Source organism: Spermophilus citellus, assembly GCF_964194105.1.
Source record: "Spermophilus citellus genome assembly, chromosome: 7".
NCBI lineage: Eukaryota > Metazoa > Chordata > Mammalia > Rodentia > Sciuridae > Spermophilus > Spermophilus citellus.
The window spans coordinates 37,665,226-37,689,583 of NC_138188.1; the positions used below are offsets into that span (position 1 = coordinate 37,665,226).

Genomic DNA, 24,358 nt, shown 5'->3' on the forward strand with positions numbered 1-24,358 from the left:
GTCCATCAGGCCAGACCAGGAGCCCCAGGGGCTCTGGGAGGTGCCACAGCCTGGGGCACTGCAGGGCACCTCTGCCACGCTGTCCCGGGAGCAGCTCTGTTTTACCGACTCCGTGTGGGACGTCTGGCAGGAGCTCTTTAACTGAAATGGCTAAATGTGCTTGAAGAAGCACTGTTCCTGGCACATGTTCAGGAAGTCACCGTCCTGCTCCTTGACCAATCCCCGTCCCTTCTTGGTGGATCTCATCATTGACGTCCCCTCCCTGGGGCTCTATCCCTTGTGACTGCCTCACCCTGCCTCTGCCAGGGTCTTTCCCCCAGGGTTCAGGACACTGGCCTTCCTAGAATGTCCAGCCCTGCCTACTCCTGATGATGTCACCCGCTGATCTTGGACGAGGAAGGCGTCCTGTTCTCGTTAGATCCTACGCCCTCAAGGCAGAGGATATAGAAAAGGGGATGTTTCTACAAATTAAAGGTTGGCAAGAAACAGAACCTCACTGCAGCTTGGGGAGGAGCCTCGGCAAAGAATAGAAATAGTTCAAAAGGGATAAAAAAGGCAGTAATTGCCCCTGGGAGTTGTAGTAATCAGTAACATATGATCTTCAGATCCAGGGGAATTGGAGCCATATGTGGCCCTGGGATTTGCTACACATTCTCAGATCATTTTTCTCCCAGACACTGGTTCAGACACTTGGAGTACATGCCTTCACTTAATAAGCTTGGTCTAATTTAGTACAAATTTCTCTTAATAAAGTCTGTGTTGAAATTATCTCGCATCCCTAGGGTCTCTGCTGTTGGAAGCTGGGCACGTACTGGCACAGTCTGCCCTGCATTCAGACGGCAATTCCTGAGGAGGGCTTCAGAAAGCTCCAGTCCCCCAGGACACCCCTTCCATGCAGAGGTCAAGATCAGGCCATTTGGGAAATAGCACACACCATTCTGAGTCATGACGCACCTTAGCTTATTAAATGCGCTCAAAAAGGCCGAGGCAGGAGGATCCCAAGTTCAAGGCCAGTCTGGGCAACTTAGTGAGACCCTGTCTCAACACACAGTTTAAAAAAGGCAGAGGGATGAGGGAGGATGTAGCTCCACGGTAGAGTGTTTGCCTAGCGTGCACAAGGCCCTGGTTTCCAACCCCAGGACTGGAAAGAAAGAAACCAGAAATAAAGAAAAAAAAGGAAGGAAGGAAGAGAGAGGGGGGTGGGGTGGATAGAGGGAGGGAGGGAGGGAGGTGTGGAGGGAGGAAGGATGGTGGGGAGAAGGGAGAGACGTAGATGGGCCAGAAGGATTCTCATAAAGCACTTCAGTAAAGCCACCTGATTCACATTATTTAGCTCATATTTCTCCAAGTTATTTCGCAATGGAACTCACTCTGTCCAATGGTGTTCTGTTCTTAGGGCACCTTACGGCAAACACCTCTGTTTTTAATGCAGATCTTCATCCCCTTCTCAGCGAAGTTTCCAGAGAGTCGAGGTTTGTTCTCACAGATCCTCAGCTCCAACCCCTTCCTTGACTCCAAGATCTAGAAAAACTAGATAGCGTTTGCTAAATCTCGTTCTATTTTTAAGACTGTTTTGACAAAGCTGTATGGCTCATTCTCACACACACACACACACACACACACACACTCAAATAACAGGGTGTCTCAATTTAGCTGTATTAGAAAAGTTTGTTCTAAGGCTTGGTGTCACTTTGACAGGGGCGGGGAGGGGGTCATTTGTTTTGAAGATGACACAGGTAGAATCAGGTTTAAAGTTCAGTGAATCGTGTCTAAAATCTCAGTATAACTGAATGAGAAGTCTCACTTGGCATGGTGCTCTGAAGATTTAATGCATTAATGACAAAATTTGATGGCAATCTTAAGGCAAAGCCTACCATTGCGAAGTCTCTAAGGGATCCATGGCAGGAGGGAGGAAGAGACCACTGAAAGGAAAGACAGGAAACCTCCATGACACCCTTCATCTGGGAGTTCCTTGGCATCTGCCATCACTGTACCCAGCCTCCCCGACTAAGTTGTTGGCATGTACCATGCCCCATGCTGAGCCATTGGCACGGGCTCTTCTTTGGACCTCCCTAGGACACTACGCATAGGCATAACTGTGCCTTAATTTTGCATATGAAGAAACAGGCTGAGAGAAGATAAGTGCCTTCCCAAAGTCACCTGTGGTCTGGATTGGAAGGCATATCTGTACCACTGAACCCTCACCCTGAGAGAGGTAGGTGGTGCAGAAAGATTCCCATAAAGCACTTCAATAAAGCAACTTGCTTATTTCATTATTGATGCAGCCATATCAATGTTTATAGCAGCTCGAATCACAATAGCTGAACTATGGAACCAACCTAGGTGTCCTTCAACAGATGAATGGATAAAGAAAATACGGTATATATATATTCAATGGAATATTACTCAGCATTAAAGAAGAATGAAATTACGGCATTTGCCGGAAAATAGAGGAAGTTGGAGATTATCATGCTAAGCAAAATAAGCCAATCCCAAAAAACTCAAAGGCTGAATGTTTTCTCTAATATGTGGATGTTAATTCACAATAAGTGTGTATGTTGCGGGGTGCGGGGCTAGAGAAGAATAGAGTTACCTTAGATTAGGTGAAAAGAGGGGAGGGAAGGGGATGTGAGGATAGGAAGGATAGTAGAACGAAACAGACATTATTACTTTATGTATATGACTGCATGACCAAGGTGATTCTACAACATATACACTCAGAAAAATGAGAAATTATATCCCATCTATGTATGATATATCAAAGTGCATAAATGCAATTTACTGTCATGTATAACTAACAGGTAAAAATATAATCTCAAAAAAAAATAATGAAAGGGTCAAGAAAGCCTGCTGAGAGTGTGTCATGGCCAGCCAGGATGAAAGATCCTGTTTCTCTGCAAGTTCCTGCAACCTGCAGCCATGTGCATACCCCCAGGATGGTGTGAACAGAGTTTCAGAGCTGCAGCAGATGGGGTCTCTGACACACTTCACTTAGTCTTTGCATTCCATGGGTGTCTCATCACTGAAATGAGGAAATAAAAGAAAGCAAGATTTCAGACAGTCTTGCCATTTGCATTGCTCAAAATGGATAGCCAATCATCCATGAAATTGTGTTCATCGAGGGCCTTCCCCAGCCACCCCCCCACCCCTTGCACAGAGCACCATGCAACTCAGGCAAGAGAGAACCTGCCCCTCGCTCGTTCCTGTGAGTTTCTTAGCCTAATCACTGTGGCAGTGACAGCAGGAAAGACCAGGAGCACCCTGAACACATTTTGCTCAGGGGGAAGATTTACTGCATTCACACGACGGAGAATATTTACTTCAAATTAGGCTTAAAGGAGAGTGACCATTCCTGATTCCGAAGCTGTCATCACAGTGAGCGGGTCTCTCCTCCAGATGAAGGCAAGCTGTGGTGGGGGTGGGGGATGGGTGTGGAGCTCTCCATTCCCAATGCAGGCTCTGGCTCAGAATAAGACAGGCTCCATCAAATCATGTTTGCCAAATACAGCCGTCCCTCAGTATCTGCAGGAGATTGGATCCTGGACCACCTGCAGATACCAAAATTCAGAGATGCTCAAATCCCTTATATAAAGCATTTGAATAAGACCTACCCACATCCTCCTCTGAATATTTTAGATCACCTCTAGATTACTTCTAATACCTAATATAATGTAAATGCTACATAATAATTTTCACACTGTAATGGTTAGGGAATGATAACAAGAGCCTGTACGTGTCTATTATAGACACATTTTTAAACTATTTTCAATCTGCGGATGTGAAACCCGAGGACACAGGGAGCCTACTGAATCCACTGTTGTTTTTCAAGATGACTGTTTCCTGGCAAACTGACACTTGCCACTGGGTGTCTCTGGAAAAGCCATGTGGAGTCCACAGAGCCCAGCATAATTGGGCATTCTCCCCCAGCCTCCCTCTGAGAAATCCTCCCTGCATCTCTCCAGCAACATCTCATTATCTGATGTGTAGGACAAAGACCAGGGAGCAAGTAAGACCCAAGTTAGCAGCTTGGCTTCACTCATTTCTGGCCTGTGGCCTTGGACAAGTTATAGAACTTTGTAAACCTCGTTTATAAAAGGAGATGTTAACTGCAGCAGGAAGATTCTCCTTCACAAGAAGAAAATGGCTTTCCCCACATCCATAATCTTTTTCATTTCAAGCCCTTATTCCAAGTGAGTGGGGGAGATTTAGCCTCCAATGACTTAGACTTTTCCCCTTTTCTCTGAGTGCTGGATGATGGCAGAAGATAGATGGTGCTAGGGTGTTGAGGGGCCCTGGTTACCTTTCCATACAGGTGTCCACTGAAAGGGTGCTCACCTCTTTTGGTCATCAGTCATAATGGCCCTTCAGGACTGTGTCCTGGTATTTCCTTGCCTTACTTGGGGGCAATATTTCCCTGCATCTCATGATCTCTCTCAAAATCCATCTGTGGTCTACTGTCCTAGCCGGCCAGGCCAGCAGCCAGCATCCCACATCCTACCTCCCGAGCAGCTTCAAGGACCTTCACTCTGTACCTCAGACACTGTATCCCCCCACCTCCTCCTGCCACCCTCCTCCCCACCTCACCTAGGGGGAAGCCAGTTTCTCTTTCCTTATTCTTCCCCCAAAGGTAGACCTATTCCCAGGTCTTAACTGCCCTCCTGAGGCTTCGGGAAACAGCATTTGAGAAAAGACTTCGCTTCAGCCTCTTCCTGTGATCACCCAGGGAGCAAGTCGAGAGATGTGTTAAAATGGAAGTGAGATGGGAGAAATGTCACAGAAAAAAATAAAGAATAGAAGCAAAGATCTCCAAGATAGTACCCCCACTTGAGGATTAAATAAAATAGCACATGGAATAAAATAGCTTATTAAAGAATCCTCCGTGTTTCAGGGACCTAATAAATGGTAACTATTTTTCTCCCTCGGACCTATTAATACAGACAGTTTGTCTATATAACTTGTTTGGAAATTAATCATGCACTGTTCAGTATGTTTGCTCTGCTGGCAATTGAATCTTTTATTTTTGTTTTATTTTGTCAGGGTCTGTACTCTATTCTCCTATCTAGTGTAAGTTCCTGTAGAGTGTGGTCCACACTCTAGGTTAGACCTATAGCAAGCACTTTAAAAACGGGTACAGATCTGGGCTCAGGAATCCAAAACCACATTTTGCAAACACTTAAAGAAGGTTGTTTGTGGGAACAAAAAATTTGAGTTATTTTATTTTCTTAAAATGATTCATGACCTTGTTTACTCTAAATGTTAACAGAGGAGAGACGTGACCTATGTGGCCACCCTAGACATTAAAAATTTTAATGTATCTATTATTTTTTTAAAAAAATTCTACATCACGGTCACCACTGGGTACAAATATATTTCAGACTTTCACCTGGTCTCCTGTGGCAAAATGCTAATTGAATTGATTTCCTGGAGCCCCATCACTAAAAATAAATAGAGTGCAAGATCTGGATTCTTGAGTTGAAAATGCAGAACATGAATATGTTTTACTGAGAGAAAACAGTGTGTAGGAAAGTGCTGTGGCATCCAGGAGAGTCACAGAGGTTAGCCCTTGAGGACAGTCAGAGGCAGGGTCACGGCTGGTTTTTCTCAGACTCACTCTGGACTGGGCTGGTGGCCCCACCGGGACACATTATTTTGTGCTGCGCATGGGTGGGTGGCCACCTGCTTCCTGCAGCATGGTCTTAGCCTCTTACTTCAACACTCTAGGCCTACATTTGCTCAGCTGTGACTGTAGAAGGAGGACCTACTTCCCAGGGGCTTTGTGAGGATCCAGTGAGAGGATATGTGCTCAGGATCTCTCATAGTAATGGGTACATATTTCACGTCCATTAAACGATGGCTGTTGGATCTGCAGCTCCAGGGCAGGGCAGGGAAGACTGTCTCCATGCCCCGAAGGGTGGCTGCTGCACCAGAGACTCGGCTAGCTCCCTCCAATCTGCAGGTTGGCAAAACACATCCCTCTGCTGGGCAGGAGCATGCTAATGTCTCAGAGGAGCCCTTTATCTGGGGGGCTTTTAGGATCCAAATCAAAAGTCTCCAATTGATTTCTCCATAGTCCTGGGCTATCTCAGTCCATCCCTCCAAGCCAAAATCTACTCGGAATTCCCTGGGAAGTAAAAATTTCAAAAGGGACCTCGCATTTCCAAAGTACAGAGCCTTTGGGTGGCAGGGAGCGTCACTGTGAGTCAAGATGGTTTAACCCTTAAATATAGAAGAGTGGCCCCCGCAGCTGAGGATATCCCGAAGCACAGCAGCAAGGGCATCTGTTGAGATCTGATCCATCCTACCATGACTCTCCTGGCTCTGCTCTCCCCTCCTCCACATGCCTTGGCAAGAAGCTGTGGCAGCCCTTAGCCTTCCATCTTGACCTGAACATCTGGGGGAAAGGCAACAGGAGTTGCTTAAAAACTTTCTGGAGAGAAGAAAACCAAAAGCTTTTTTTTTTTTTTTTTAATAATCTGCAAGCCAACATCCCTCTTGATCCTTGCCTAAATTTGGTCCCATGTTTATTTCTGGGCCAGTTCCTCTGACTTATTAAATGCACTGGGTCCCAGGTCCACCCTGAATCAGTCACTGGAGCTCAGGGATGGCATATTGTATTAGCTTAAATGAAGTAGAGTCCACCCCTAGAGATTGAGTCAACCCCCTACCCCTCAGGGCTGCTCAGCAGGACGGACAGAGTGAGACAGATGCCGCTTTACTGGTATTCACCTCACTGTCACCTTCAGTTAAGCAGGCAATTATAGAGTGTCTGTTGTGTGCCAGGCAGGGTACAGGCTGCCAGGAGGACACCAAGAGGCCAAGTGTTGTTGAGAAGGATAAACGAGCCCGCTTATGCAAAGTGCCTGGTGTAGCCCTCAGCCCCTGAGATTCCTAGGTATTGTCTTCATTAAAATGAATAATGCATGCGTGATCCTTGCTATCCAGGAGAGAGAGAGACTTAAACTAATAAATTAGAGCAGCGTGCAAAGAGGAAGCCTGCGGGCAGCATCAAGGGGAGCGATCCCACAGGAGTATGCAAAAAACCCAACCAAGTACAGTCCCACCGCTCTTAACCTTGGCTTCACATCTGATTCACTAAGGAGCTACTTGACTCCCCGCTCCAAGTTAAGTTGGAACCCCTGGGTGTCAGGCGAAGCTCGGGGCATCCGTTTATCTTTTTAAAGATCCCCCAGATGATTAAACTGAGGTGCTAAACCACAGTTTTAGGCTCCGGAAGACAGAAAACACACAAATAGAGCATCCTCTAACAATGCCAGGTCACGGGAGGGGATATGTTAACATCAACTGTCCCCTTGGGTTCCAAGGCTCAGGGCAGAAAGCACAGGGGGACCCTGAGCAAGGAGACGGCATGGAGGACTGGGGACTCAGGGAAGGTTTCAGAGAACAGCAGGGGACAGGGAGCCTAAGGGACCTCAACAGACTGTGAGATTTGCCTAATCGGAACTACCGGAGGCGGGCGGGGTCTCTGTGTAAAGAGGAACAGGTGTAAGCGCAGGTAAGTGGGCAAACCCAGAAGGTGTTATCAGTGAGTGGCCAACAGGAAGGAACCCCACCCCGTGAACTTTATTATTAATGGGGAAATAAATCACACCCACACACATACACACACACACACACACACACACACACACACACACACAGAGATGAATCACAAGAGTTTGCTTTCCCACTCAGGCTTATGGGACTCACAGTCAGTGTAACCCTGGCTCCATAGCCAGTTGGTGTCTTGACAGGGTCACTGGTACCCAGCCTCCACAGGGCAAATGATGGAGCCTCTGTTTCTTTCAGGGGGAGAAGTCGCCAAACCCCGGTTTGCGCAGTTCTTCCACGGCAGCCTGGCCAGCCTCACCATCCGCCCTGGCAAGATGGAAAGTCAGAAGGTGATTTCCTGCTTGCAGGCCTGTAAGGAAGGGCTGGATATTAACTCCTTAGAGAGCCTCGGGCAAGGAATAAAGGTAAGAAAGGAGCCGGTGTCACCCCATGGAGATGTTGATTTATGAGGCTGAGGCTGCCCCACATCCCGGTAGGCCAGGAACGAGTTTATTTCTTGCACAGAAATGGTGCCACTGCAGAGTGGGGGAGGTTTGTGGCTGTGACTTCCAAGAGGGACTGACTTCTGCTGCCATCTCCTGAAACTCTGAGATCCAGTCCTCGTGGACCAATGCCCACGCCCTACAGTCAGCACGTGCTTCAGGTCTGCCTGGAGGAAGTGATTCGAGTCTGTGGGTTGATCGTTTGCTTTGCTTTTCATTCGCCTAAAAGAACTGAAGCAGCATGCAAGAATACGTGTCAGGCAGTGTAGGAAAAATAAATACACCCCCAAAAGGATCGAAAAATAAGTAAATAATTAGGACCCAGAGCGATACATGAGAAAGGAAAGGGAAATCAGAGGGGGCAGAATTGGGGGTCATTGGGTCTGCATCATTATGGTGATGCACAGGTCATACTCCCAGCAATCCCTGGCCATCAAAAGGAATGTGAACAGATTCACTATTTTTATTGCCCGTATGAAACAAAAATATTCAAGTGATCTGAGAGAATCAAAGCTATGCTATGAGAAAAAGCGTCTCCTGAAGGGAGCAGGGAAGGATGTGACCGGCTATGGGGTTATTTTCTGCCTCACCCGGACTTAAAGAGCTCCTGCTGCCAGTGGGTCCCTTGGGTGCTAAATAAGTGGCAGAGACAATATCATCGGAGCCCCTGCTCCATCAACATGGCCCCCAGTCTGGGAAGGCAGAGGCAGTCTCTCAACTCTTCTCAGGAAGTCAGGGTGGCCCAATCTCTGTCTCCTGGGGACAATGATGGCTACCCAGAGCCCTAGAAGCTGTGACAGTTCCCCTCCTTGGTCATTTTCCAAGGGAGTGATTCTACAGAGAGGTTTCCCAGGTGCTGCCCATCTTTACCCAGCTGTGTCCTACTGTCCCACCCTGGGCCTGCCTGCCCTGAACAACAGAGTGACTGAGGACCTCCCTCTGCAGGGGCCTACTGCCTATGACCTGCACACTGGGCAACCCTGGATGGACTGCGGTCATCAAACCTTCCATGGACACTTGTATTTGCTCTGAGCTGTGAACTCAGATACCAAAATTAATGTCCCCAGCTTCCTGTCTGCAGGGGCCATTTGTAATGGAGCTTGATGACTTCTTCAATGATGGGGAGCCCTGGAATTCACCAGCCTCCCTCTGCCGGCCACTGTTTGTTCTAAATGCTTTATGGTTATTATTTCTGAGAATTTCCCCTTGACAGAGGACCATGAATATTTTTCATTTTTCACAGTAGGAACTGGGGACTGAAAGAGAAAGTTCCCTAAGATTGGAGAATTAGTGATAGGCAGAGCCAGAATTGGAACCCAAGGAATCCTGATCCCAGACTCTGGACTCTGGGTAAATGGCAGTCAGAGAAGCCTCCCCAGGGAAGGCAAGGCCAGAGCAGAATGTGCAAGGAAGGGCAGGTAGGAACCAACCTGGAGAAGAGTAGGAGGCAGGCGAGAGGACTGTCCTTCCAAGATCCTGAGCGGTGCCAGGGCAGGAGCCTGAGGAACATCACAGGGAGCACGGGAAAACTTTAAGGCCAACACTAAGGTGCCCAGATTGCAGTGGACAACCGGGGGGAAGTGGGACCAGAGAAGTAGACAGAGGCCACGTCTTTGTTTAGGTGTTTACAATTATTTTTTCTATTAGCAACTGGGAGCCATTGAAGGGCCACACAAGGGAGAATGATCTTGGTGACTGTGGGGTTTAAGGGTTCACCCATGAGACTGGGTCAGAGGAGAAAGATGGAAGGAGTACAGGAAGCATCATAAAGCAAGATTCACTTTCCAGATCACTGTTTAACACGGCTGGCACACAAGCTCATGTGCATGTGCACGTGCGCGCGCACTCGCACGCGCACACATACACACACACACACACACACACACACTCTCTCTCTCTCTCTCTTCGGCTAATCACCTGTCTTTGGACGAAGCTCACAAGATGGCCTCGTATTGGAAAGGCCAGTCTTGACCCCACTGAATGTGTTATTTTCTTAGGGTTTTGTCAACCAGTGATGCAGAGATCATTCTCCAAACCTCCTCTCTTTTTATCTGATTCTGGATTTACCCCCTGCCTCTGAGTGCATCTTCTCTGCTCTGAGCCACCGCATGAGGCCGCAGTTGCAGAGTTCCAGGCTCTTCCGAGCAAATAAACCAAAGATGCTGGACTTAAAATCCATGCATCTTTTAGAATGGTGAATTAAGAACCAGAGGAGTCCTGGCCTTTTGAAAAGCAGAAGCGTTGCAATAAGTGGCATCAAAAAATGGGGGGTGGGGTTGCCTGGCTTTTCAGGATGCCAGCTGTTCTTAACCAAATCACTGCAAATGATCCTTTCCCATCCCCTGGGCATGTCTGGTGAGAACTAGAGCACTGTGTAAGAAGTTAATAAGACAATTTATGGAGCGCCACTGGGGGCGATTTTACGTTCATTATCCCCACTCTTCAAAACAGATTAAATATTATGACCTCATTTCAAAAATAAGGGGACTGAGGCTCAGGGACTTGTCCAAGATAAATCCACATTCTTTCCTCTGCACCGGCAACTCAGATTAGAAGATGATCTTGAAAATTATTAAAACTAACTTCCTTCCTTCCCTCCATTTATCCCTCACATCATTTCTGAATAATAGCCCTTATTTTATTTGCTGGTTACTGGCCTCCTCCTGCTTCTCCAAATAGAAGAATTGAAGCCCTCCTGTGATTAAGAAAATTCCCTGCCTGCTCCTAGGGCTGGACACAGGTCCCTCTCTTTTCTTCCTCTGGATCTTGCACATTTCTGAGTATTTCTCCGGCTGTCTCAAGTCTTTGGTTGTGGTGGTTGTGGTCTTCCATCCAGGTAAGATGCTGTGGAATAGCCACATTCCGGAAGAAGACCCTGTTCTGATTTTCACAGAGCAGTCCTCCATCACTGTCATCTTCACAGTGTGAAAGAGCAAGGATTTTAGAGTAAGGCATACCTGGGTTCAAGTCACGCCACTAATATTTGTTATCAGGGTGACTGGACAGATATTTAATCTCTTCATGCAGACCCTGCATGTATAAAATTGACTTAATATTAATCTATTAGCTATAAAAATTGAATAGTAGAATATATATGTACATATACATACATACACACACAAGTGCCTACACACACATCAGCAAACCTAAGCAGGTCTCAACAAATCACAGGTCCCTTTGTCTTGGGGCAGCCTCTAGAGTAGCAGTCTCTATCTGGTCCAGCCCACAGCGGATGGTAGATGGCACGCATCCAGAGGAAGTGAAGATGCCTAGAAACAAGCAGAAACCTCACTGAGGGCCCATCCTGCTTGGTGGCTGGAGAAACCAGCTGAGCCTCTAGGAAAGGTGACCATTCTGGAAGGGCCATCTGTCCCCAGACCATCTTCTGGGCTCACTGCAGCCCTGAAACAACTTCCCAATGGAGAACAAACACTGCCATGCTTTGCTGAAGCCCCAAGGATACCACCGTCCCCTGCCCCTGGGGCGATGCCAGTGTGAACAGAGACCCACTCACAGAGCAGAGAATTGTGTAGCTGGAAAAATACAAGAAACTACTCCCTGGAGGGTTTTATTGATCCTGCAAGAACTTTTGGTGGCTAGGGCAATGCAACTTCATTCTCTGTGACATTCTGGCAGGCAGAACAGGGTGTCAACTAGAGATCCGGCACATTCCCTGGCTTGTGCCACAAGGGGAGCGCGCCCCCTGCTGATTACCATGGGGTAGCGCTAGCACATCCCTCTGGGAGAAGCTCCTGCGTTTCCTGTCCAGCCCTCATGCTAGGCTGAGAGCAGGCATTTTTGCAAGCCTCATGGTCCCTCTCTTGCTTGTCATGGGGTGGACACTGTGGCAATGCTAAGGAAAAATCAGCAGACCCTTCCCTTGAGGTGCTCACAGCGTGCTGCAGGATGCAGACAGACAGACAGCAATAGCACCAGACTCTGCTATAGTAAAAGGCAAGGTGGGGGTGAAGGGCAGAAAGCCATTTGAGATCATAAGTGATATTTTTAGAAGAATGACCTTGAATTTTCTCAAATCTGAAACAGGTGACTTGAGAAACATCTAAGATTTAATTACAACTCACCAGCGTGTGGCGGCTCCGGGGCTGAACACCCTACACTGCCGGTGAAGCATCTGTGGCTAGAGACACAGCAACGCAGAGCTGATTGCCAAGTGCCTAGCACACAGGGGCAGTGCTTGCGGCCAGAAGCATAGTCATAGAGACCCTTTAAGGGACAAAATAGAGCGGGACCATGGGGAAAGAAGAGCAGAGAAGACAGAGGTGGCCCCACGAGCAAAGGCTCAGCACAGACAGAAATGCAATGTGATCAGAGCTATCGTAGGCCAGACACCTTGAATATGCTAGAAACTTTACACCAGTCCAGCATTCCTAATCCAAAGATCTGAAGCACAAAATTCTCCAAATCCAAAACTTGTTGAGCACTCTTGTGACGTCACAAGTAGAAAATTCCCCACACAATCTCATGTGACAAGCCAGTCGAAACACAAGTGCATGAAAAACGTTGTGTGAAACTACCTTCAGACTATGCATCAGGGGTGTCTATGAAACATCAATGAACTTCATGTTTAGACTTGAGTCTCATCCCCAAGATATCTCATTATATAGATCCAAGTACTCCAAAATCTGAAACACTTGGTCCCAAGTGAGTCCTCTAGATGAGTTAAACCATTGTGGTCATGTCCTCAAAATCTCAATGGCTTAACACTTAAAATTTTGTTTTTCTCTTACACTTAGTCAGGGAGGTCACTGAAATGTCCCGCAAGGCATCTCCCTGCCTAGGCCCAGAGCACCACACCCCACCTCCTGAGTTCATCTTTTTGTGGATTTAAGGGAAAATCAGTGTCTCGTTGGCTAGGTGTGGTCACATGACCCTGGCAAGGACTGATAATGAGTTCCAATGAAAAGCCAAGTCAATGGAAAGTCCCTTTGGGGATTGGCAGGGGTGATGCTGTGTGACATGTGGTCCCAGGAGCTCTTTACTTGTTCATCCAACAGTGCTCTCAGAACACTGGAGCTAGGTTCTGAGATTCAGGAGAAGAGTCAGGGTCTCTGGGCTCAGCAGCCCCATGTCACGATACTAGTATAATAAGTGTACTACCATTTTGTAAGTGCTACGGAAGGAAGGGACCAAAGCCCAGTGGAACCTCAGTGAGAGAGCCCAGAAGCCTCAAGGAGTGGGGAATGAGAAGATACACCCCTGATAGAAAGGGATGAACATGGAGCTGTTGGCCGGGACACTAAGAAAGAGACTGACATGGTTCAACGTCACCAGAAGTGCTCATGACACATCCATCTCTTGTTGGGGTGCACATACAGAACAGTGTGCCCTCATGATGTCAAGTCAGATCTGGAAAAGGTGAATATAGTCTGATTTTCCCTTAAATCCACAAAAAGATGGACTCGGCCTCCTTCGTGGTAAGAGCCATACAAAATAAAACTACACTGACATGGCATTTGTCATCTACCAGATTAATGAAAATCCAAGTCTAACAACAGGCTGTGTCACCAAGGTGCTGAGAAAAGAGGTGTTGTCACTCACTGTTGGAAGGAGTGCACACTGACTCGGCCCAGCAATGGGGAACTTGGTAATGTTGATCAAAGTTAAGTGTAGGTGCTCCTTGACCTAGTCATCTTACCATAGGGATTTATCCTACAGATACGTTTGCATACTCTTGAGGATGAGATAACTCACTGTGGCATTGTCATTAAAAGGACTAAAAATAATCCAACAATTCACATTAGTAGACTGATTTCAAAAATTACAGTTTATAAATGATGCTGGAAAAACTGGTAATCCATATGGAAAAGAATGAGACGAGACCCTTGTCTCTCAACCTGCCCAAAAGTCAATTCAAAATGGATCAAAGAGCTAGGAATTAGACCAGAAACTATGCAACTCCTAGAAGAAAAGGTAGGGTCAACACTCCAGCATGTTGGTTCAGGCAATGACTTTCTCAGTAGGACCCCAAAGCTCAGGAAATAATGCCAAGAGTTAATAAATGGGATGTCATCAAACTAAAAAGCATCCGTACAGCAAAGGAAACAGGAATGTGAAGAGAGAACCTACAGAATAGCAGAGAACCTTTGAAAGCTACTTTTCTGACAGAGGATTAGTATCTAAAATATGTAACTCAAAAAATTTAACACCAAAAAAACAAACAACCCGATGAATACATTGCAAATGACAGAAACAAATACCTCTCAAAAGAAGAAATGCCGATGACCAATAAATACTTGAAAAGATGCTCAACATCATTAACAAGTAGGGAAATGCAGATCCAAATGACACTGAGATTTTATCTGACTCCAGTTAGAATGGCAGTCATCAAGAATACAAGCAATAATAAGTGCTGGGGAGGGTGTGGAGGAATAGGAACATTTTTACACTGATGGGAGGATTGTAAATTAGTGCAACCATTGTGGAAATCAGTATGGAGGTTGCTCAGAAGAGTAGGCATTTGACCCAGCTATACTAGTCCTTGGTATTTATCCTGAAGAATTAAAGTCAGCACACTGTGGCGAGATATGCACACCCATGTTTATAGAAGCACAGTTCACAATAGCCAAACTGGCACCAGCCCAGGTATCTGTCAATGGGAGGATAGATGAAGAAACCATGATACATATATACATATATATATACACATACACACACAATGTTTTATTCAGACACAAAGAAAAAATTTGTATTTTTTGTCATTTGCAGAAAAATGAGTTGAACTTAAGAACATTATATTAGGTAAAATAAGTCAAACTCAGAAAATCCAGGGTCGTATGTTTTCTCTCCTATATGAAAACTAGGGAGGAAAAGGGAAAGAAGATGGTGCATCTCATGAAAATCAAAGGGAGGTCAGTAAAGTAGAGGAAAGGAACCAGCGACAGAGAGGAGGGAAGGGACAGGGAACTACTAGGGAATGATATTGGCCAAATTATATTTTAATATCATGTGCATGTACAAATATGTAACAACAAACCCACCATTGTATATAATTGTAATGCACAATTATATTATATGATAAATTATATAAGAAATTATATGAGAAAAAATCACAGTTATCTATAAAAAATAGTACACATCTTATAAAAAGGAATAATGAAGCTGTTCATGTACTAAAACAGAAACATTCAAGAGATATGAGCTAAGTGAGAAACACAAAGTATGATACATCATCATGTAATATGCTACCTTTGATATAAGAAAGGCAAAGGCAAAAATCTGTGTTCAATAATAATATATAAGAGTGCTTAAGTATAACTGTCAGGATAGGCTAGGTTATGCTTCAGTAACAAATGACTTAACATCCTAGAAGCTTAACAATATAATTTTTACTACTTGTGCTTCATATGCACTGCAGATTGGCTGTGTCTCTAATACATACTACCTTCACTGTGAGACTAGGCCCATGGACCAAGAACTAAAGGAATTTTGCGGGTTTTATGGCAGAGAGAAAGAGACATGGTAAACCATGGATTGGCTATTAAACCTTCCATCTCAGTGTGAACCAAGTGATATTTCTGCTTACATGTCACTGAGCAAGCAAGCCACATGACCACTTCTGAGTGCAGCAGGGCAAAAATGTGTATCCTGTGGGGAAGGGTACCATCAATCACCGGGTTAATAGGATAGACATGTGTAGGCCTCTCTCTGGGAGAGGAATCAACTAACTCTGCCCAAGAATGCAATTTACTACTGAGAAATTAATATAAGAGTGCTTACCTGTGGGATCAGATTGTGGAAACTGGATGGATGAGACGTAGGAAAAAGACCTATATTTTTCACTTAACTTATATATACATTTGAACAGAGTGAGTATACGATATATTCCGAAGTATATATGTTAAGTCAGGTACCTATGTAAAAATGTATCCATCCCCCCTTACCTGTGACATGACCCCTTGAGCCTTGGGTATATAATCTGAATCCACAGGATGTTCTTACCATCCTGTTGACAATAATTCCAAATAATACTTACTCAGTGGATCAGAATCACTAACTCACAGAAATACAAAGGCAGCTCTCCATGTTCCCTTCAAAGAAGAGCAACTACTCAGGGGGCCTGGGAAGGAGCAAGGATCTGGATATAACTCAAGGCCCCAGGCCACTCAATAAGGAACACTTGGGTCTCCACCACATGTGGGACTACAGAGGCTGGATAGATGAGGAACCCACACGTGAGCAGCAGGTCAGTTAAACTTGTGGGAAACCTTGAGGTCTGAAAGAGAAGGAAAGCAATTAACTGAAAAATGAGCCCTAAGTTTAGACGCTAAGAAAATGTATACCAGGTCATGAGTGGAGTACAGGATGGACTGGGGAGCCGTTCAAGGCCAGAGTCAAGAACAGCAGGAGGAGGCAACACCCAAGTTGGGGCAATCAAGGGCTAGAAGTTGCTGGACTAGACCACCCAGGTAATGAGGAGCTCGGGCCAGGCTTCTGACTGGGTTTTCAGAATTCCATCCTGTGGTTCAGGCTGACCTTACTGGGAATTTACAGTCCCTAGAGAAAACTCGGGAGAAGATTCCCAAAGCCCAGCAGGGAGTAGCAGGAGCTGCTCTGCAGCTCAGGAGGTTGAAAGCAGCCATTTGTGCTCACACTTCACTTGCAGATGCTCTGAGGATGCCTATGGGGACCTCATGGTCTTTTCATGGCATTGGAGAGCTTCCAGGGGACTCTGCCTATGGCTGACCACTCTCTCCTGTGAACCCCCACTTCTGTCTTCCAGTATCACTTCAACCCCTCGCAGTCCATCCTGGTGATGGAAGGGGACGACATTGGGAACGTCAACCGCGCCCTCCAGAAGGTGTCCTACATCAACTCCAGGCAGTTCCCAACGGCAGGCGTGCGGCGCCTCAGAGTCTCCTCCAAAGTCCAGTGAGTGGACGCCAGTCTGTCTAGGACCCTAACCATCCTGGAGGTAGCAGGGATGTTGCTTTGGGAACATTCCCTTGTGAAACAGGATTTGCAGTTATTCATGTCTCTGCTCTCACTGGGAGGCTGCTGCGATGGATCTGGTCTTCCTCGTGCTTTCTTAAGGAAAACACTGTTTCTCCAACTTGCATCCACCTTTCTGTGCTTTATTCTGCATCTAGTCTGAGGCCTGGGGGGATGGCTTCCTATAAATTCTCAAAAGACGGGGTTTGAAGTGGTCTGATTTGAAGACACACTGCCTGCCCTGGTACATGGTAGGCATTTGGCAAAGACTTATTAAATTGAATTAAACAAATCAACCCAGCCTCCCAGAATTCCTGAATACTGTAGGTAAAGCCAGAGGAAGAAAGGGCATGATTCTTGTCCCCAGGGAGATGAGTTAAATTAACGAAACGAGACTGGTACTGCCATCTTTGGATAGCACACTTATGGCCCATCAAATCACTTCCCAGCCAGAGCAGCTACCTGGGAGGGCCATCAGGAAGAAGGCCCCAGAGAGACTCCCGGGAATGGAGTCTCCAGGCACCTAGAGTAGAACGACTCAGAGATGAACAATGGGGAAAGATGGACTATTGATGACTGCATTGCTGGGGCCTGGGAAGGAGGAGTTACACTCAGGAGGCAATGGAAGGGTCCTTCCTACCCCTGGAGGCCTGGGGGTCGGGTGGGCACCTCCAAGTCAGTACCACATTGGAGCAAAGAAAGGGCTCAGACCGGCCAGTGAGCAGCTCTGAGACAGGCTTCCAGAAACTGCCAGGGGAGAGGAACTTTTATGCCTCTGTGGCCCAAAGACCCAGCAAGAACAATTTTCAAAGAGGAAACATATATTTGGCAGCGGTCTCAGTCCATAGATGGCAGATTCCATTGCTCTTGACCCAAAGTGAGACGGAACATCATGGTGGAAGGGTGCAGAGAGTAAAGCAGTTCAGGATATGGCAGAAATAAACAAAACATAAACCCCAAAGGCATAGCCCAGTGACCTACCTCCTCCAACCACATCCCACCTGCCTGTAGGTACCACCCCGTTAATTCCTGTCAGTGGATCCACCCAGACGGCCCTTCCCTTGGGGACCTTCCCAATGCATGCAAGATGATGGCTGCCTCCAGGGGTATCATTTGACCCAGGGTTCACCATTTGAGCCAATATTTTGCCTTGATGACATTGGGGAATACCAGTGACACAAGGGCCACCCTGAGGTCTAATGAAAGAGACAGACCCACTAAACTTTCCTGATCCCAAACCATGAGGCAGGTTCTGGGCAGCCTTTTTCTAGAGGCTTCTAGATTCTTAATACTAGGACGATTATATTTATCCTCATTATATAGATGAAGAGACTGGGGTTCACAGCCGTGGAACACCCTATTCAGTCTCCCAGCCTAAGAGTGGCAGAGTCGGGCTGTGGACCCCCATCTGTCAAACTTTCCAGTCTTTACTCTGTGGTCATGCCATTGAGCCTCTCAGATACTTTTGTGGCAATGCATCAGGAGAAAGGAGCCACAGCAGTCTGTCCCCACCCCTGGGAGAGGCGCACTTGTGTAATCTCCCAGAGAAATCTAACACACACCCTGCAGCAGGAGACGTTAGCTCTGGGCTCTCATGCAATAAGTTGGCTGCAACCAACCAGTGAGACAACAATTTGCTTCTAAATACTAATGCAATTAATATAGCAGTTGCTATCTAGTTAATGTTGCCATTGATTACTTTGTTAAAGGATAATGAAAGCTTTAATAGTTCCTTGTTGATTGCATAAAAAACACCCACTCCTCCCAGGAGCCAACCATTGAAATCCCTACATTGCTGGTAGTTGGGACTATAATGTAGCTTTGAAGCTCTGTGGATCTCCTCCGAGACTCCAGCAGCTCACCCACAGCTCTGGAGCGGACGGTTGGACCGTTTACTTGTCAGCGCTGTGACTGAAACTGTCTTTCCAGGTGCTTTGGGGAAGACGTGTGTATCAGCATCCCTGATGTGGATGCTTATGTGATGGTCCTGCAGGCCATCGAGCCCCAGATCACCCTCCAGGGCACAGATCGCTTCTGGAGACCTGCCTCCCAGTTTGAAAGCTCCAGAGGAGTGATCCTCTTCCCCGACATCAAGATCGTGAGCACCTTCGCCAAGGCTGAGGCTCCTGGGGACGTGAAAAGCACAGGTACAGGTGCCTATGGGGTTGTGGGGAAGGTGCGCTTCATTTCTTGTAGCCATATAAAATCCTGCTTCAGGACAACAGTGCCGTTCACCATGGCGGGGCAGTGCACAGGAGCAAAACAAACAGTGCTGGGAAAAACCCCAAATGAACTATGGGGGGTGGGAGGGATAGATGGACTGGAGAATAATGGCCCACCCACACAAGCACCATTGATGCTAAATAATAAGTCAAAAAAGTAGGATCACACAATATCTCCACTTAGCAAGGTGTCAACTATGTAAGAAGAAAAACAAGAAAGGCCAGGCTCCATGGCACATACCTGTAATCCCAGCAATTCAGGAGGCTGAGGCAGGAGGATCTCAAATTCGAGGCCAGCCTCAGCAACTTAGCAAGACCCTCAGCCATGTACAGAGACCCTGTTTCAAAATACAAACAGAAAGGGCTGGGGATGTCGCTCCATGGTAGAGAGTACCTTGGTTCAATCCCCAGTACCAATAAGAAAGAAAGAAAGAGAAACACCAAAAAGAAGAGACTGCCTAAGAGTGAGTGATATTCTTCGAGATGCACGAGGAGAGTCAATTTGTTTTGCTTCCCTTCACTTTTCTGAAACTGCCAAAAAAAAAAAATGGGCAAGCATTATTCTGATGAGCATCAGAAAAAAAGCTAAAGATGCACAAGGAACAAAATATTATTTTATTAATATAAATGCAGTAGAAGTTAGAAGTCACTCAGCAACATGGCTCTAAACTCTCGGGAAGGTTCCATTCTTGGGAGGTTTGCTCAGGCAAAGAGTAAATTATCTGTCAGGGAGAAAGATTTCGTTGCACTGAGAGCTACTGTGTGTGCAGGCAGGGAACCGGGGGAAGGAAGGAGGTAGTGAAAGCAGGAGAGGGGAAGAGACTTCCTTCTGTTACCAGAGGGGCCCAGGGTTCTAAGGAAAGCATCTGTTTGAGATCTGTTCTTTCTGCTTCTTCCAAGAGAACACTTTCAACCCTCCTTTCTCCCTCCAAAAGCCACTACTAATGATGTGTTGGTGCCAGTAGGCCTGAGTCCCTGCAGAACTGCTTCTATAATAATCCTAATTATCCACTGCCTTCCACCACACCAGTCCCTAGCGAATGGGGTGCTCGAGAGGCAGCCCTTCTGAGCTCATAAAAATAGACAATGCTTCACCACTGGTCTGGGCAGGGTGGCTTCCCAGTTATGTGTCAAGGTGCATTAGGTCGTGTGAACATCCCTCTTGCCACTGCCCTCATTGGTGGCTAAAATCAGCCAGCCAGTCAAAGGAAGGCCTGCTGACCTCAGTGGCTACAGCCCAAGAACATCTGGATTTGCTGCATCTGACACTGATACCCAGGCAGCACGGGGAAAGCAATTATCTGGGTGCACATTTCACCTTCTATTTATGACAGGTGCATGCAGAGCACACGGCCAAGTGCCCAAGTACTATTATTAGTACTATTTTAAATTTTAAAGTAAATTATTATTAGTACTTTAAAATTTTTACTCTTATTGTTATTGGGAATAATCATGATTATAGGTGTCTTAAACAAGCAGGCTGATGGCACTTGCTGTGGAGCCTCAGAAACTGGCCCTAGTGTCATCTTCTGCCCTCACTGACTCACTCTTTATGTGATCTCGGTGCCAAGGACAGGAACTCCCTCCCGACACACACACACTGTTAGTTCACACCTCTGCTCTCCTCTCTGCCTGGAAGGTCATTCCCTTCCTCAGCCCCTTTATTGCTGGCAAACATCTCTGCCTACCACCCCACCTCTGTCCTCCACTGCCCTGAGCCCCAGGATGGACCAGTCTCCGACTCTGGACGTTGCAGACTGCCGGACCTTCCCTTTAGCACCCAACATTTCCAGCTCTTGGAGGTGATGATCTGTCTATTAAACTAGATCAGGAGCTCCCCAAGGGCTCAGCTTGGCCGATTCACCTGAACCCAGTGGTCCCTTCAACAAAATGGAATCAAGGGAACTGTGGATGGATGATACCAGCAACAGAGAGCACAGGAAATAGCGCTGGGGCTGTCACTCGCACTGGGAGGGAGGAGTCGGAAGGATCTAACCCCTTTCCCATGAGCTGCAAAGAAGCAGAAAAACTGTGAGAAGCCATTTGACACTATTGTTAATGTTAGACTTGTCTCCAGTGGATATCATTGGGTTTTCAGATCTTGCTAACGTTTCATGAAACCACTGTGGTTGACGAATAGTTAAAAAGTAAATCTATAGAAATTATTTATAATAACATACATATAATGAGAACAAAACTCTTTTAGACATATTGAAAAAATTAATCAAAATAAAAATTCTTTAAAAATAATTATCCTTTGTGAATCCCTGTTTTTAAGTTTCTATTTTCATGAATGTTTCATAAGACACAATATATAGTTAGCCTGCTTTGGGGATGAAGAAATATACTTATTCAAATGGACTCGGTTCACAAATCTTTCAAGAGCAGTTGAAGACCAAGTGCTCAGGGGTTACAAGTTTCCCAACTGGGATCAGAAGAACATGGTGTCCAGCTCGGTTCTCCCCCTGAGTCTGTATAACCTGGGGCAGCTCCACCCTGTGACCTTGCACTTCCCCATTGGTGGGATGGGGTAACACTAGTACCCCCTTCATGCCTATTAGGGTTGTGCTGGCATAGTTCCTGGCACAGACCAACCCTCCACAAATACCAGTCACCTTTATATTAAGATGAGATTTTAATTTAGAACTGCCAGGCAATGTCCACAATTCAAATACTCAGGTGTTCCTCTGAGAAACTTGGAGTCATAAAATCAGGCAGGGACCACCAGACTGAACAACTGATTAACCCACAATTCTTAACGAATTATCAATTAATTATTGGTTATATTGTGCTGACTTAATTGATTATGAATTAATAATCCAGCTCCATTTGAATCATGCCTAGTAACAACTGCTCAATGGCAGCTCCTGAGTCAGACATGGGGGATCTAGTCAGGTACTTCTGCCCTTGAGAACCCCAGAGCCTGGTGGGGGAGACGGACACACACAATGGCCACATGACGAAGCTGTGAGGTCAGGGTGCCAGGCCACTTAGCTCTCCCCTAATTGAGGGCTGTGGCTAATGGAGGCCCTAGCTTGAGCAGGACACTATTTTCAATACTCCCAAGACCCTGGCTCTCTCCAGGAACAAGGAAACTGAGTGCCGGGGAGTTTATCTAACATTTTTACAGCTTCTGGGAGGTAGAGCTGCTTTCCAGTCTCTATCTTTTGACTATCGTATTCACGCCGTTCCCACTAATTCATGCCACCCAGCTTCAGTGCCACCTGACAGGTGCGCGATGGGCCTGGTATTTGGGATGGCACAGCCTCGTCTCCCGCCCCAGCCCCGGTGCAAACAGAAGAGAGATGAGGAGCAAGGGCTGCCGTCCCAGCAGTCTTCATGCCTGTGTCCCCCACCCGCACCTTCCCACAGCTCCCAAATCGGCAGTCCTAGAAGAAATGCTTCACAACTTAGACTTCTGTGACATTCTGGTGCTTGGAGGGGACTTGGACCCTCGGCAGGAGTGCTTGGAGCTCAGCCACAGTGAGCTACACCAGCGACACCTAGATGCCACCAACTCCACCGCAGGCTACTCTATCTATGGTAAGGTCCTGCTCAGCACCCCCCAGCCCAGGGGTCCTCTCTGCACCACCTTGACAGAGGCCCGGGTGTGGCGGCACCTGTAGGCAGCCCTGGGGCCAGCTGGAGACCCTGGATATTAGGGCATGGTGTCTAGACTCTCCTTTGGAGAGCTACTTCAGCATCTAGGAGTATGGTCCCCCATCCCAACTCCTGGCAAAATCTGTAGAAACCAGCAGGAAACTTCTCCTATAATGTTGGATCCCAATGTTACGGCAATATTTGGGAGACTGAGGCCCAAACATTCCAGTAGAAACCAGTCTATGTGGAAACACTCCACTCAGTTTCATTGGTCCCTTGGAACTTCTGCTCTGCACATTGTCTACCCCTAACATCTGGACCTCTTAGCCCTGATGGATTCACAAGACCCACAAGTTCCAGCAGCCCCAGCCTGTCTCCCCCGTCTCCTCTTCCTCCTCTTTCTTTGCTTCCTGATGACAAGTGCGGTCTCTTGGCACAGGTGTGGGCTCCATGAGCCGCTACGAGCAGGTTCTGCGTCACATCCGCTACCGCAACTGGCACCCGACGTCCCTTGACACCCGGCGGTTCCGGATCAAGTGCTCAGAGCTCAACGGGCGCTACACGAGCAACGAGTTCAACTTGGAGGTGGGGACACCCTGCGTTGTCGGGGAAGCCCTGAGTCACCTGTTCAGTCCCTCGTGCTTTCAGGAGAACTATTACAATTGGCCCACCTGCCACTCCTGGTGACTATCACCCCTTCTTGCTCTTCCCAGGTCAGTGTCCTCCACGAAGTCAGAGCCTCAGACAAGGAGCATGTCAACCACCTTATTGTGCAACCTCCCTTCCTCCAGTCTGTCCATCACCCCGAGTCCCACAGCAGCATCCAGCGCAGTTCAGGTAGGACACCTAAGAGGAGGGACCTCAGGATGCGGGGTGGTCACTGTGACTCAAGATTGTCCACTAAACAGTTAGGTGGCAGCAGCTGTAGGCACTCAGAACTGTGGAGAGGCATCCTGCCATGGAGAAGATATGGGTCCTTCCTGGGAGGACCCGGCTGCCCTAGGGATCCAGTCAAGTAAGCGAGACATTACACACAATACATAGTAGCTGAGGTTGCTACAAAATTAAACCAGTACCTTCAGGTCTAGCTCTGGATGAAGCTTTGCCTGAAGCCCTTACATGCACTCGCACACAGATAGCTTACATACATACACACACACACCATATTGTAAAGTCTCCTGTCCATACCACTGTGGAGCACTTACCATAGTGTGTCATCTGGAGCTATTTGTGTCTCTCCCTTCTAAACTTTAGAGGACCTGGGTCTCAGTGAGGGCTCCCTTGTAATCTGAAGGGAGAAGCCTGAGGTAGAAGAGAGCTAGCATTTATTGAACACCTACTCTGTGCCTCTGCAGAAACTCACATATTCTTTGCAATGACCCACAGACAGGAACTATTGACTCTGCTACATAGAGGATGAAAGTATAGCCCAGACAGGGTCAGGGGCTGACCCAGAGTTCTGGGGGGAAGTGCATTTTAACCCAAGAATGGATGCTTGGTTCATGCTCCATCGCAGAATGCGCTAGGCCTCTGTTC

The 24,358-nt window shown here is 47.0% G+C and overlaps 1 protein-coding gene across 1 annotated transcript in view; it reads left to right on the plus strand.

Annotated features, from left to right (window-relative positions):
• Positions 1–24,358, plus strand: part of CLSTN2 (calsyntenin 2) — a 573,838-nt gene that overhangs the window by 536,813 nt on the left and 12,667 nt on the right. Inside the window, exons 10-15 of the mRNA XM_081302788.1 lie at positions 7,807–7,973; positions 16,792–16,940; positions 18,930–19,147; positions 22,595–22,765; positions 23,262–23,407; positions 23,536–23,659. Coding sequence (XP_081158914.1) covers positions 7,807–7,973; positions 16,792–16,940; positions 18,930–19,147; positions 22,595–22,765; positions 23,262–23,407; positions 23,536–23,659 — 975 coding nt within the window. The remainder of the gene's footprint in view (positions 1–7,806; positions 7,974–16,791; positions 16,941–18,929; positions 19,148–22,594; positions 22,766–23,261; positions 23,408–23,535; positions 23,660–24,358) is intronic.